At 36.7% G+C, this 15,915-nt stretch overlaps 1 protein-coding gene across 2 annotated transcripts in view; it reads left to right on the forward strand.

Annotated features, from left to right (window-relative positions):
* ESCO2 (establishment of sister chromatid cohesion N-acetyltransferase 2) overlaps positions 1-15,915 on the forward strand; it is a 31,945-nt gene that overhangs the window by 3,420 nt on the left and 12,610 nt on the right. For both annotated transcript variants that reach the window (XM_078149822.1, XM_020983992.2), the window contains 3 exons: positions 1,717-2,512; positions 3,547-3,637; positions 15,633-15,690. In XM_078149822.1, the coding sequence (XP_078005948.1) occupies positions 1,717-2,512; positions 3,547-3,637; positions 15,633-15,690 (945 nt within the window). The remainder of the gene's footprint in view (positions 1-1,716; positions 2,513-3,546; positions 3,638-15,632; positions 15,691-15,915) is intronic.

A 15,915-nucleotide genomic window follows, 5' to 3' on the forward strand; every position in this document is an offset into this window, starting at 1 on the left:
CTTCTGCAGCCTACCTGAAAAGACTTCTGGTTGAGACAAGGGAATCTACTATCTCAGTTACGTTTTCTTCGTGGCTATCGTTATTGGGAAGTTTTTATTCACATCAAGCCAAACGTCCTGGCTTGTGAAAATCTTCCTGCTTGTTATTTATTTTTTACTTTTTTTAGGCCATAGAGCTAATGAGGGAATTTGTTTTGCATGACTATACATATTTGTAATGAATTTTCTTTCTCTTGCCTTCTTAAAAGGGGCAGAGGGGGAGAGAGAAAATTATGAACTGAAAATAAAATAAAAATCTTCCTATTTGTCCTTGCTCTCATACCTTATCCATGAAAGCCTCCCACCTTCATGTATCTTAATCTTTGGGACCATGGTAAGGAGGCATTACATTCTAACACATTTATAAATACTATACAGCTCTAATAATAACTTTCTTTTTGTAATGAATCAGGAAGCTAACTGTTCCCATTAAATGGCAATACTACATTACTCCACCATTTCTTTTTTATCAGTCAGATAGATCTGTAATTTCTACTCTTATTCTAACCCAGGATTGGGGAACCTGCAGCCTCAAGGCCACATGTGGCCTTGCAGATTCTTGGGTGAAGCCTTTTGACTGAATCCAAGTTTTACAGAACAAATCTTTTTATGAAGGGGATTTGTTCTTTGAAGTTTGGATTCAGTCAAAGGGCCAGACTTGAGGACCTAGAGGACCACATGTGGCCTTGAGGCTGCAGGTTCCCCACCGCTGTTTAACCATTCTAGAACTCTTCTGTTATGGTGAAAAGTAAAATATTATTTGTGCAGTAGTTGAATTGGAACATCAGAAGATTTATAAGTAGTTTTGTTGTCTTAAAATTTGATTATAATAAATAAAGCTTTACTTTTGAGAAATCTAATCCTGAAAATCCGACTTTGCACAAAATATGTCGGGAATAATTCTCTCCTTTCTAAAACTGAATCAAAGTGTACCAAAGGATATGTGACTGTGATTTTTTTAAATAACAAGTTCCATAGTACATTTAAAATAATTTATACTTTTCAAAACAAAAAATCTGGTGCTGGCTCTAGGAAAAAAAAAACAGGATTGATTCCTAAGCTCCATAATAAATTAGCAATTGAAAAGGAATATTCTAAGCTCTTGCTTATTTCTGTGTGGATTGGATTTTAAGTGGGTTTTTCCTGGAAGCTGCGTGGAAGGGTGTTGGTTAGAGCAAAGGTGTCTAACTTCAATTCTCAGAGTGCCAGGAACCAGATTAAAATATAATTGGGAAACGGTTAACAATAAATAAAAACACAGCATAGATAATATTGTTTTGTGGTTCTATTGTTTTGTGGTTTTCTAAGTCAGTATGGAGATTTGAGCTAGATTAGCAACCTAGTTGATGATGTTTACACAAGAAAATGAGTAATTGTTAAGAATTCCTTTTAACCAGGTCAATAAAGTACTGTTACTATGGTCTCTTATCCTGGACTTAAAAAAATTGTTATAAGATTTGTTATAAAATGTTTTTTTGTAATGGCATCTTATTCAATGACATTTATTAAAGTAGGTTTTCCAGGGGGGAAAAAACCTTTAGAACCACGACTAATTATCACAAAGATATGGAATCTCATTTTTAGTAGGATCCAATAATAAGAATTGTTTTAGTGTTGTGTGATGATAAGAGATCTAAAAGTAGTAATGGTTAATAATGGATTTTTTTCTTTTTATAGCCTATTATTTGAAAATCCAGTGAAGAAAATAATACTGGACTTTACTGAAAGTATGCTTCCATCCCCAAGTGGAGCCCCTAAAAAAGAAATATCTCAAATTAATGATGTGAATAAAGAAAATGCATGTTACCTCTTCCAAGGACACCACGTTTCAAGTCAGTTCAACAAGTATCCACTAGAAACAGCCTGTCCTATTCAAAAAGGAGAGGGGGTGACCCCACCGAAGACTCCACAGCAAGGTTCTCCCTTCAAATCTGCCATGGCCACTAGATCCTTTTATAACAGAGATAAATGGTACCTGAACCCGCTGGAGAGGAAGCTTATCAAAGAGAGCAGGTCTCTTTGTCAGAAAAATGATTGTGGATATAACAAGCCAGTTCCCACCTTGACAGAAAAAAAACATCAAAAGCTGCTCAAGAGGACCAACCCTAAAGTAAAAAGGAATTCAGCTCCTAAATATGGAAGTTATAAAGGCATTAAAACTGTGTCAAGGAATGCTGTAAAACCCCAGCGAAACAGAGTGATTTTTAAACCAACCACGGGGCAAGAGGGTAACAGTCATGAATCTGACAAGAGTTTGACCCCAGCTCCTCGAGTTCTGAGTCTAAAAGTTAAACCCCAAGTGACTCTCCAGAGTGGGGCAGCATTTTTTGTAGCTGGGAAAAAGTCCCACTCTTTGGTCAAAAAAGTGGTTTTGGTTGGTCAAACAACATCAGAACTCAAGGCAAATAAGTCTAAACCAGCAGTAATTATGAATCACAGTTTGCCTAGCACTAATGAAAGAAAGACGTTTGAGGTGAGTCAAGTTCCAGAAATCACTGGAAAAAAGGATGTATGATGGCAAATTTAGCCTAAGAATTGAAACAAAAAAAATGATAAAAGTCGAGGAAAAGTTTCCTGAGATTATTTATTTAGGGGCATCTGTAGTGTAGTGAAAAAAATATTTGACTGGGAGTCAGGAGATTGGGGTTCTAGTCCCATCTCTGCAGCTCTCTAGCTTATTAAATCCATCTGGGGCTAATTTTCCACATCTACAAAATGTTTTGAACTACATGTGATTTCTAAGATCCTTCCAGTTCTAATAATCAGTGATATATTACTCAAGAGTATTTGGGGGAAATAGAAAAAGGAGACTTTTTTCCTCCCTATAGCCTCAGAAAGCATAAAAAGGAGAATTAAGTTTTTAGTCGCCAGCATTTTAGTCGCCAGCATTTGTTACCTGAGAGTTCCACAAAACACAACTTGACAACCTCTCATCTGGACTTAGTCATACAATCATTCCAGATCAGCACTACTCTAATATTATCATGGCAGTACAGCATATGATGCTGCATGAAGAATATATGTTGTTTTGAAATTATGTAGATTGACCTTCTGGTAGCTTAAACTTTAATTTTAATTTAATTTAAAATAGTTTACATTTCCTCAGCATACAAAAACTGAATAACAAGGAAAATACCAGGTGTTAAAATTTTATCTAGGGTAATCCTGAAGGTTGAAATACATGAACTATAGAGTTGACTGTAAATGTTGAAAGGTAATGGATTCATTAATAATTCATTTCTGACTGAAAAGCAAATAGCAGACCCAAATTAATGGCTTTTTTAAATTAAATATTTCTATTTTTCTTTCTTTTCTAATTCTTAATGCATCTAGAAGAAAAGAAATATGAAAAAGAATCAGATTAAGGAGAATTTACAAATTTTTAAAAATTTAAATGCGTTTTAATACATAATCTATTGTGAACATATACAGTATATTGTGATCTTAATTAGTTAATTAAAACATCATTGGTGATTTTTTTTCCTCTAACTTGCTATTTATTTTTAGGGTCCAAATGGTAGAGTTATTTCTTCTAAAGAATGGAAGCCTGTTGAGTCTTTTTCTTTAAAGAGGTCTCATAGTGAGAATAGTAAGAAAGGTAAGTAAAGTTAAAAGAGCTTTTTCAAAGATTAATTGTTAATTTTAATAATATTTTAGAAAGCATACTGACTTGGAAGTCATATAGTGGCAGCTATATTGGGAAACCTGGGAAGGTTTGTATGGATTGCAGAATGTATTTCTCTACCCAGCTTTTTGTGGGTAGGTGTATTTCTGCCCTCCTTTGACCAGTTCAGATGCAAGTAATGTCCAAATGGCCCTTGTCGTTTCTCCACCTTCCTTGCCTAGTATATTCCTTTTTCTCCCTCCCTTTCCTTTCTTCTTTTAAGATCATCAGAACATAACAGAACCACTCCCAGGCCCTCTCTCTTATTTGATTCCCTCTGATATCCTTGATGACATTAGGGTTCTGAGGGAATATTTGTATGCTCTCTCCCTATTGGAGGGACAGGTAGGTGGTGCTGTGGATAGAGAACCAGGTCTGCAAGTCAGGAAGAGCTGAGTTCAAATGTGACCTCAGAAATGTATAAACTGTGTGACCCTGGGCAAGTCACTTAACTCTATTTTCCTCAGTTCCTTATCTGTAAAATGGGGGCACACTGGAGAAGGAAATGGCAAACCACTGTATTATCTTTGCCGAGAAAACCCCATGGACAAAAGTTCACAGGGTCACATAGAGAACACAAGTGAATGACTAACAACAACAGCTATTGGATTGTAAACTCTTTGTCCTTTCTAATTGCTCAATTATATTTACTTTGTATATTTCTCTTGATCCTTGTGCTGGTATTTCAAAATTGTGACTTAGTTTTTGGCCATTTCATCAGGAATACTGGAACATACTCAATTCATCAAAGCTCCATTTTCCCCCTGTAGTGCTGTATTCTGCTTTGTTAGGTCAGTTAGTCTTGGTTATAAACCTTATCCCTTTTGCCTGTTGGAATATCGTATTCCACACTCTGCTCCTAAATATAGTTGGTAATGTTGTGTAATCTGGACTGTGGCTGGCTGCCTGCTGTTTGAACTCTTTTTTTTCTGGCTTGTGTTATTTTTTTGTCTTTGACCTGGGAGTTCCAAATTTTATTATGATGTTCCTGGAAGTTTTCCTTATTTCTCATGGATTTATTAACTTTTGGTTGGTACATTCTGACTTTAAAGGAGTCTATTGCTTGGGTAAAATTTTGACTATCTGGCACTAAGGGGTTCTTCTCCCAAATCTTTTGACTTTTTAAAAAACTTGCTTCATTTTTTTCTAGGAATTCTAATTTAACTTGTATCCAAGCTGTGGTTTTTTGGTTTTGTTTTTTGAGGTTTTGGTGTAGAGTTGGAGTCATTTTCTTTTGGGTTTGTGTCTTGGACAGCATCTCATGATAATAGCTCTTTTTTTTTTAAAATTCATTCTTTCAGTCTCCTTTCCCAAACTGGGACTTTGTGTTAGGGCCAGGCTCTGTTGCACATTTCTAGAAAGGATGTTTAGTTTTCATTTAGTCCAAATTTATATTTTCTGGGGATTACTGCTGCTTTCTCCAGGTATTTAGTGCTGTGCTCTTCAAGGATTTCAGGATTGGCTAAGGCCCTTCACCCTTTCAGTCAGCCCACAGCAATCTGATGTAGAGCATAGTTCAGTTGCTTCCCTTTTGGTCTTAGCTTTGCAAGTTCCTGGTGCTGGTTTGGGTCTGGATGTCACAAATGCAGACTTGCCTCTGGTTAGAGCGCCAATATGTTACTGAAGGTTCCAACCCCTTGTTAGCTGGAAGCCTCTGCAGGATTCACAGCAACAGAATTTCAGGGGCCTCCATGGTCTGAGTTCCTTGTCCTGGTCACTCAACCGCAAGCCCCCACTACTGGCTCACAGCTGCTGCTCCTTTCAGTTCCTGTTCCTTACTTGGTACACAGCCTCAGGCCATGACTCAGCAGTCACAGGTGGGCCACCCCTAAGAACAGATCCCCTCCTGAGTTCACACTGTGACTGGCTCTCAGTTGACAGCAGCAGAGCTTCCAATTGTCTCCTGTTCCTACTCCCTGTGTAGTCAGGCCTGTCTTATCCTGAACCTGAACCACTTCTTGCCCCAATTTATAGTTAGAGGCCTCAGGTCAGCCCCCAACCTGGAAAGCTCTGTGTGATTCCTTCCTAGCTAGACTTTGTACATAGTACTCACAGATCTGCCTCCCTATGCTCACCTGAATTGGAAAAATAATTCCAGATACAATCTTCTTTGCATTGTACCAGGCTCTCAGCTGGCTATTTACTCTATGACCGGGGGTAAGTTACATGGGATTCAGTTTAATCCAGCTATAAAAAAACAGAAAATGATGAAATGGAAACAACTGTAGAGGAGGAGGGAGAAGATATTTCTTCATTAATGTCCTCCAGGCCATTTTCTAAGGTATAAAAAACTACTAAATAAGTACAGAGAGGCAGAAATATGAAAGATTTCTATTACAAAGCATAACAATACAAATTGCAATTGACTAGGGAAACATGAACAAAAGAAGCAAATCTACGTGGTAATTAATTTTTATTGCCACTGTGATTTGTTCCTTGTCGCTTTAATTTTTTAGCAAATCACAGAATTTCAGAGTTGAAAGGGACCTCTGCTGCTATTTCAACCCAACCAAAGAAGACTCCTTAGTCTACCACAGCCAACAAGTGAGATCACCCAACCTCTTTCTAAAGGCCTTCAATGAGAAGAAACTCAGGACCTTGCAAGGTTATTCCACTTTTGGATAGCTCTGCCTATTAGGAGGGTTCTCCTGATAGTAGGCCTTAAATGCTCCTCTTTTGACTTTTGGTTCTGCTTTCTTGGAACAAACAAGTCTAATCCCCCTTCCACATGATACTCTTTCAGATACTAGAAAAGATGGCTTATTGTATGTCTCCTGAGTCTTCTGTAGCCTATGGGGAAAATAAAACCAGGACAAGACCAGAGAGTGAATTCTGTTTGAAATTTAAAGAACAAATTATCTCTATACTATGTAAACTTTTCAAAAATAGGGAAAATATTATCTTAATTGTTTATATAAAACAGGATAAGGCAGAGAAAGAACTATAGACTAATATCACTAATGAGTATTTATTAATGAAAAAGTATTCCATATAATATTATTAAGTAACACTGTTGTTGTTCAGGTAGTCAGGTCCAACTTTTCGTGACCCCATTTGGGGTTTTCTTGGCAAAGATACTGGAGTGGTTTGCCATTTTCTTCTCTAACTCATTTTACAGATGAGGAACAGAGGCAGACAGGTTAAGTGATTTGCTCAGGGTCACACAGCTAGTATGTATCTAAGGCCAGAGTTGAACACAGGAAGATAAGTCTTCCTGACTTCAACCACTGAGCCACCTAGCTTCCTGGGTAATAGTATATCCAATAAATTATTCAGTATGACTAAATTTGGACTTACATCAAGAATATAAGAAACATTCAACATTAGGAAGAAAATTCTGATTAAGCATTTTCACCGGTTATCCCCCATGCCTGGAACTCTCCCCTCTTCATCTCCATCTCTTTTCTTTTTTTTTCTTTTTTCTTTTTTTTTTAATTTTATTAATTTATTTTGATTTATCAACAGTCGCTTCCATATGCTTTTGAGTTGAAAATTTTTCTTCCCCTTCCTCCCCCCACCCTCCCCAAGACTGTGCACAATCTGATATAGGCTTTACATTTACATACCCATTAAACATATTTTCACATTAGTGAAGTTGTAAAGTAAAAATTAAAACCAATAGGAGGAACCATCAGAAAGATGAAACAAAACTCAACAGAAGGTAAAAATAAGTGATAGCGATTCGACTTCCATAGTTCTTTCTTTGGATGTGGACAGCATTTTCCATCCCGAGGCCTCTGGAGATGTCTTAGATCCTTGTAATGCTGAGAAGGGTTCAGTTTAACAATATTAGTCATCGCATAATGTGGCTGTTATTGTGTACAAAGTCCTCTTGGTTCTGCTCACTTCACTCAGCATCAGACCATATAAGTCTTTCCAGGTTTTTCTGAAGTCAGCCTGTTCATCATTTCTTATAGCACAATAGTATTCCATTACATTCATATACCACAACTTGCTCAGCCATTCCCCAATTGATGGGCATCCTCTCAATTTCCAATTCTTTGCCACCACAAAAAGCTGCTATGAATATTTTTGTACATGTGGGTCCTTTTCCCATTTGTTTGATCTCTTTGGGATATAGCCCTAGAAGTGCTATTGCTGGATCAAAGGGTATGCACATTTTTGTAGCCCTTTGGGCATAGTTCCAAATTGTTCTCCAAAATGGTTGGATCATTTCACAACTCCACCAACAATGTATTAGTGTTCCAATTTTCCCACATCTTCTCCAACATTTATCATTTTCCTGTTTTGTCATGTTGGCCAATCTGATAGGTGTGATGTGGTACCTCAGAGTTGTTTTGATTTGCATTTCTCTAATCAATAACGATTTAGAGCATTTTTTCATATGACTATAGATGGCTTTAATTTCTTCATCTGAGAACTGTCTGTCATTCCTTTGACCATTTATCAATTGGGGAATGGCTTGTGTTCTTATAAATTTGTCTTAATTCTCTATATATTTTAGAAATGAGGCCTTTATCAGAGAGACTGGTTGTAAAAATTCTTTCCCAATTTTCTACCTTCCTTCTAATCTTAGTTGCATTGGCTTTGTTTGTGCAAAAACTTTTCAATTTAATGTAATCAAAATTATCCATTTTGCTTTTCATAATGTTCTCTATCTCCTGTTTGGTCATGAATTCTTCTGTTCTCCATAGATCTGATAGGTAAACTATTCCTTGTTCTCCCAGTTTACTTATGGTATCAGCCTTTATATCTAAGTTGAACCCATTTTGACTTTATTTTGGTATATGGTGTGAGATTTGGGTCTATACCTAGTTTCTGCCATACTCTTTTCCAGTTTTCCCAGCAGTTTTTTTCAAAGAGTGGGTTCTTATCTCAGAAGCTGGGGTCTTTGGGTTTATCAAATAATAGATTACTATAGTCATTGACTACTGTGTCTTGCATATTTAACCTATTCTACTGATCCACCTCCCTATTTCTTAGCCAGTACCAAGCAGTTTTGATGATTACTGCTTTATAATACAATTTAAGATCTGGAATTGCTAGGCCACCTTCCCCTGCATTTCTTTTCATTAGTTCCTTTGATATTCTGGACCTTTTGTTTTTCCAAATGAATCTTGTTATTATTTTTTCTAACTCTATAAAATAATTTCTTGGTAGTTGGATTGGTATGGCACTGAATAAGTAAATTAGCTTAGGTAGGATTGTCATTTTTATTATATTAGCTCGGCCTACCCATGAGCAACTGATGTTTTCCCAAGTATTTAGATCTGATTTTTTTTGTGTGAAAAGTGTTTTGTAATTGTGTTCATAGAGTTCCTGGGTTTGTTTCGGTAGGTAGACTCCTAAATATTTTATAATGTTTTACAGTAAGTTTAAATGGGATTTCTCTTTCTCCATCTCTTTTCTTACCTGGCTTCCTTCCCTTAGCTAATGTCCAACCTTCTGCAAAAAACTTTTCCCTGGCCTCCTTCATCTTAGTGCTGTCCTTCTCAGTTTGTCTCTACTTAGCCCTGCCTGTATCTTATTTGTACGTAGTTGTTTGGATATTGTCTTCCCCTTAGACTGTGAGCTCCTTGAGGGCAAGGGCTGCTTTTTGCCTTAAAGAAAGGCAAAAGTGCCCTTACTGGTTAGCAAAATGCCTGGCACATAGGTATTGACTTCACTTTATATCACTACATGCAAATCTTACCAGGTTTTTCTGAAACTATCCCCTTCACCATTTCTTAGTTATTGATAGTTTACCACCATCATAACTTGTTCAACGATTCCCCAATTGATGGATTCTACCCTTCCAGTTTCTAATTCTTTACCACCATGAAAAGAAGTGTTATAAATATTTTTTGCCTATACAAGTTCTTTTCCTTTGTTTTTGATGTCTTTAGGGTATAAACCCAACAGTAGTATCACTGCATCAAAAATATACACTTTTTTTTTATTACTTCTAGGGCAAAGTTCCAAATTGTTTTGCAGAGTGGCTAGACAATCGCACAACTTCACCAACAGTGCATTAATATACCTATTTTCCTGCAGCGCCTCCGGCATCTGTCATTTTCCTTTTTTGTCAACTTTCAGGGGTATGAAGCAGAACCTCAGAGTTTTAATTTGCATTTCTCTAATTATCAGTGATTCAGAACATTTTTTCATGTGGCTATTGATAGCTTGGATTTCTTCTGAAAGCTTCCTATTCGTATATTTTGATCATTTACTAACTGGGGAATGATTCTTATTCTTATAAATTTGAATCAGTTCCTTATCTTAGAAATGAGATCTTTATCAAAGAAACAAATGTGCAGCAAAGATTTTTGCTCTTTTAATTTTAGCTGCTTTAATTTTGTTGGCAAAAAACTCGTGAATTTATGCAATCAACAAGCGATGAACTTCCTTACTTCTTAACCAGTGCCAAATTGTTTTGATAATAGTATAATTTGAGATCTGGTACTTTCTTACTCTCTTACTCTTACTCTCTTCTCCCCCCCTTTTTTTAAAAAAATCAGGAAGTCTGTCCCCAATCCTGGGAAAACCCCTCTACACCCCTATTTTCTAGGATATTTCAAATGCTTACATTACAGTCCATCAAGGGCAACAGCTAGGAACTTTTACTACCTTCCTACCTACTGTTTTTCTTTTGTTCTTTTTTTATATTTTTTTCTCTGAATTTAACACCCCCCCAAAAAAAAGATTGTTTCCATATACACAACAGGACCCAAAAGGAAGATTTTATATGAAACTCTGATAGCCATTTCATATTTCTTGCTTCTTTTAAAAAGTATATAGTAAATTCAATACAATACTTTCAATACTGACCTGTTTTTGTTTCCTCCTAATCTCTAAAGTGTACGTTGTATGTTTTTAAATGCTCAATGGCTTTCTTTGTTGTTGGTTTCTTTGGTTTTTCCATCACTATTGCTACCCTTAACTGCCTATAATTAAAAACTGAAAGGAAAAAAAACCACCTTATAATAAATAATCGTAGTTAAACAACATGAGTCCACACAGTGGCCATGTCCTTGTATGGACCTTGAGTCTATTACCTTTCTTTCAAGAGGTGGGTAACATACTTCATTATAGCTCTTATGAAGATGTAGTTTGCTGATTGCATTGATCAGAGTTCTTAGTTATTTCAAAGTTCTTTTTCTTTATAACATTCTTGTATAAATTATTTTTCTGGTTCTGTTGATTTCACTGTTAGTTCATCCTACCCAGATTTCTCTCAAATCAACTCATCATTTCTTAAATCACAGTAATATCTTATGAGGTTCACATACCACATTTTGTTCAAACATTTCCTAATTGACAGGCACTACCTTAAATTCTAGTTCTTTGATTTACTTTTGTTCTTTTAAAATTCTTCTTTCAATATTACTAGGGCTGTTCCCTCCCTCTTAAAACTACACTGGCCCCTCCACTTGTTTTCTTTATTGAGACTAATATATTTCTACACCAAACTGTGTGTGTTCAACCCTCTATTTAAGAGGTTTATCTCATGCCCTCCACCCCCTTTCTATGCAATATTCCTCCTTTCTTCCTTCTCTTTTCCTTCTTCAAACCACCCTCCATTTCCTTTGCCCTCTTCAGACCCTCAAAGCAGAACCAATCCACACCCAGGTACTTAGAGACATGAAGATTTTGATGGTACACTTGTTTCTCGTACCTCATTAGAATGTGTAACACTATATCATCACACAGCACTTTCTGGTTGCACCAATAATTTACCTATCTAGGTTGCGCTGGATGCTTGTGTTTGCATTTCAGAGTTTCTACTAAGCTCTGAACTTTTTTATCAGAAATGATTGGAAGTCTTCTATTCAATTAAAGGTCCTTTTTTTTTTAAATTATACTCAGCTTTGCAGAGTAAGTTATTCTTGATTTTGAACCTATGTATTTTGTCTTTTGGAACACTATGTTCTAAGATCTCCGATTTTTAGTAAAAGCCGCCATTTTTGTGTAGTCCTGACTGTAGTTTCTTAGTACTTAAACTGCTTTTTTTCTGGATACTTGGAGTATTTTTTTTTCTTTGACTTTGGAGATCTGGATTTTGTCTGACATCCCTGGAACTTTTCCTTTTTTTTTTTTTAAATTTTTCACTTTTGTTCTAATATTTCTTGCTGTCATGGAATCATTGGGTTTTTTTTTGTCTGTTCTAGGTTTCAGGGAGTCTGTTACTTGGGTAGAGATTTCTAAGCTATGTATTTTTCTTCTAATTCTTTCCTCCAGAGCTTTTAGTTCTTTTTTAATTTTCTTCTAGGTATTCATGTAATCCTAATGGAAAATCCATTTTTTTCCCCCTTCAAATCTCTGCTTATAGTTACAGAATTATTCTTTTTGTGTTTTTCTAGATGTATAACATTTTAAATACTGACCTATATCTTTTGGTTTACTTTATCTCTGAAGCTTTGTGCCGGGGACTGGCTCCACCCCTTGCTGTATTTTGGGGTTCAGAGGCCTTGCCCTGCATCACCTGGGTTCTTGGGCTGATTTCTACCACTATAGGTTAATAAAGGGAGCTGTTAATAACCCCATAATAGTGCAGGGGCCTTCCCAAGCACTGCACTGGTCTTTTCTATTCCCCAGGGTTCCAAGGCTTTTTTTTTTTTAATTTTTAGGCAACTGGGGTTAAGTGACTTGCCCAGGGTCACAGAGCTAGTAAGTGTCAAGTGTTTGGTATGAGGCCGCATTCGAACTCAGGTCCTCCTGACTTCAGGGCTGATGCTCTATCCACTGCACCACCTAGCTGCCCCTGGTTCCAAGGCTTTCTCAGGGGAGCCCCACATTCTTTCTTGCTCCAGACACAGAGCCTTAGGCTACGACATTGCTGCTAGCTTGTTTGCTGGAGATGGCACTCACTTTGCTGGCAGCCCCTTTACCATTATTACCTTTGGACTTCTGACTGACTTTTTGTGCAGGTCTGGGGTGAAAGAAGTTACTATAGTTTCTCATTGGATTTACTGAGCCTTATTTGATCTGGTGTGAATTTTAAGTTTTTTGCTGGACTAGGTTTGTGGTATCTGGGCAGTCTTCCTCCTTTCAGGCAACTGTCTTAGCCAAAAGCTCCTCCCATCTTTTCTTGAATATTAACTCCCTATTAAACACTTTTGTGCTTTCCTTTTGTTTTTGGTTTTGTTCTCCTTTTTCTTTTTGCTGAGGCAGTTGGAGTTAAGTGACTTGCCTAGGGTCACACAGCTAGTGTCAAGTGTCTGAGGCCAGATTTGAACTCAGGTCCTCCTGACTCCAAGGCTAGACCTCTGTCCACTGTACCACTTAGCTGCCCCTTGTGTTTTCCTTTCTAATCCCAAGTTCATTCTTCTTGGCAGAAAAAAATGGAAGCAAAATAAAAGTTGGGCACTTTTGCCTGTTCCGTCCACCCTGAGTAATGGTCCTTTCCTTTTTTATATAGTCTTCCTTTTTTTCTCCAATATAGTATAAAATCCCTCGTTGCTTTCCTTACCATTGTCTACTCTTTCTAAACTTTAGCCCTTCTCAATTTTCTCATGAGCTATGCCATCTGTCCTTGTTTCCGTGGTCTATCCATGTCTTTTTAACATCTGTTTTAGTCCATGAGTTCACTCAGATAACTACCTTTATTTATTCATGTTGGAATTATTATTTTTGTGCCTTTTTAGTTTCATTCTCTCCCTTCTGGGCTGACCTTCCCTATAGAGCTTTTTAGTCTGGAATCCTGCAAGTTTTTTCTTTGCACGTTTTGAAATATAAAATGGTGAACATCAGGTTATTCTTAGCGTCCCTATCCTTCCTATCCTGTGGAGTAGTCCCTAACCTAAAGTTTCCCTGTGATTTCCACCCTAGGAACTATCCTTTTTTTGTTTCTGCATCAATAAATTCAGAAAACCCTTCTATAAAATACAACACTCATTTATTTTTAAAGCACTAAATATTATTAGAGTGGAAGAATATTTCCTTAGCGTGGTTTAAAGCAATTTGAAAGAATGAGTTAGTATTTGTAATAGAAAAATTTTAGGTGTTTCCCCATTAAGAACTAGGGTGAAATAACAATCTCAGACACTTAACTAGCTATGTGACCCTGGGCAAATCACTTAATAACTGGGCAAACCACTTTGCCTCAGTTTCTTTATCTGTAAAATAAGGATAATCATAGCACCTACTTCAAATCAAATGACATAATAATTGCAAAATGCTTAGCACAGTACCTGGCACATAGTAAGAGCTATATCAATGTTAGCTACTATTGTTTGACATAGAAATGCTGGTAAAACAAGACATAAAATTAAAGGAAAAGGTAGGATACCTCCATTTGCAGATGATAATTTCTTTGTTGTTCTTCTTGTGTTTTTTTATATGATATATATATGTATATGTAAACCAATTGAAATGAATGAATTATTTTATCAGAGTAGCAAGATACTAAATGGTCTAGAAAAAATAATTTCTATATATTTCTAACAAAACTCAGGAAAAATATAAAGAAAGAAGAAAAGCTATTTAAAATAACAAAGTATTAAAATCTCTGGAAAATATAAAGAGACACAGGGATTGTATAAATAATCATATAAATCTGTTATCTCAATACGAACGTTTGCTCCTCTGGTGCAGATTGCAACCCATCCATGCCTGCCCCTCCTGTGCATCTCTAGTCCATGTTCTTCCATGTGTTTGCCACAGGAGATCCACCAGTGTTCTGTAGCCTCCCTCATTTCCTCGTGACAAGAGATTAGCCATGGAACATAAGGGCTATTAGCTAATTCTTTGCTCTCACCGTGTTGCCAGCTTTTCTTTTCCATCAGACATTTTGGGGATGACATAATTTATTCTGGTTTTCCTTAATAGTTCTTTGTGAGATGTTGAAGGCAGCTTACTGTGTGCTTCTCCATTGCCTGATGAGTGGTACTTATTTTCAGATCTAGTAAGACTTTGGTCTTCCATGGCTCATGTCATGCTATACAGCTGGTAAAATATTGGCATGTTTTAAAAGTGGGCCTTTCCTGTTTCAGGAAGATGGTTGGGATCCATTAAATGAAGTTTGCTATTTCTTCCTGATTAGAGCTCAATTAAACACTTCCAAGTCATAGTCTAGACCACGTGTAAGTGAAACTAAAAACACAAAGAAATATGCATTCTTTACCTACCCTGTCCCAGCTCATTGTCCATTGGCATGTGGATGTCCTGTATAGCTATAGATGGCCACACAGTCCTGACAACGAAGACGCTCGGCTTGCCTGGTTTTTGCTTTGTAGATGATTACACCAAGCTCTAGAATGGTTACAGATCCCGTCCAAGAGATTCTGCCTTTTGACTAACAGTTTACCTGGTCCCTAGGTGTCACGTTTGCCTAGTCCCCTGGAGCTGTCTTTTTGGAGTAGGTGAAAAGGCTGGAACAGGTTTATTGTAACTCTGAAAAAGGCCTTTTTAGGCAACAGGTTCTTTAAAATGGAGGGAAAATTACTCAAAAGGGGTGTAAAATAGCTTCCTTTCCACATGTTACCGTAGTCAGTAAACATTTACTAAGTGCCTACTGTGTACCATGCACTGTACTGGGGATACAAAAAGAGGCAAAAATCAGCCCCTGTCCTCAAGAAACTTACAATCATATGCTCTTGTAACATTAGTTTTCTTGCTTTGCCTCTTGATTTTTTAACTCCTTATTTTATAATGAAGCATTCAGTGTTACAACTGCATAGAAAACTAAGTGATTTAAATAATCTGCAAAAAAAATCTTTTTTTTCTCTCACACACATACCTGCTGGGTATTTCATATTTAAACGTTTCCCTTGGGTTTTATTACATTTGATAGGTAAATGTTGCTTGAAATATTCCAGGAATTAACCTAAAACCTTATACTTGGTCATTTGTATTTCCCACACAGCTGATTAAAGTTTAGCAGCCAGTCTTTCTGCAGTTGACATTGGGCTTTGGCCCTTTTAAAATATTTGATTTGACTAATATAGTAATTACATTTACAATATAAATTATTGATGCTTTTCTCCTTCAGGATCTCCTGTGTCTGTTACCTATCCCATCTTTAATGCAACTTCAATCAATCAAAAAAGGTATGATTATTTTTATATATTTAAAAAAAAATTTTTTTTTTAGGCAGTTGGAGTTAAGTGACTCGCCCAGGGTCACACACACTTAGTAAGTGTCAAGTATTTGGTCTGACGCTGGATTTGAACTCAGGTCCTCCAGACTTCAGGGCTGGTGCTCTATCTACTGTGCCACCTACCTGCCCCTGATTATTTTCATTATATAATCATGATTCTTAAGTAATTTTTATT

Source organism: Phascolarctos cinereus, unplaced genomic scaffold (assembly GCF_003287225.1).
Source record: "Phascolarctos cinereus isolate Bilbo 61053 unplaced genomic scaffold, phaCin_HiC Scaffold_2;HRSCAF=192, whole genome shotgun sequence".
Lineage (NCBI taxonomy): Eukaryota > Metazoa > Chordata > Mammalia > Diprotodontia > Phascolarctidae > Phascolarctos > Phascolarctos cinereus.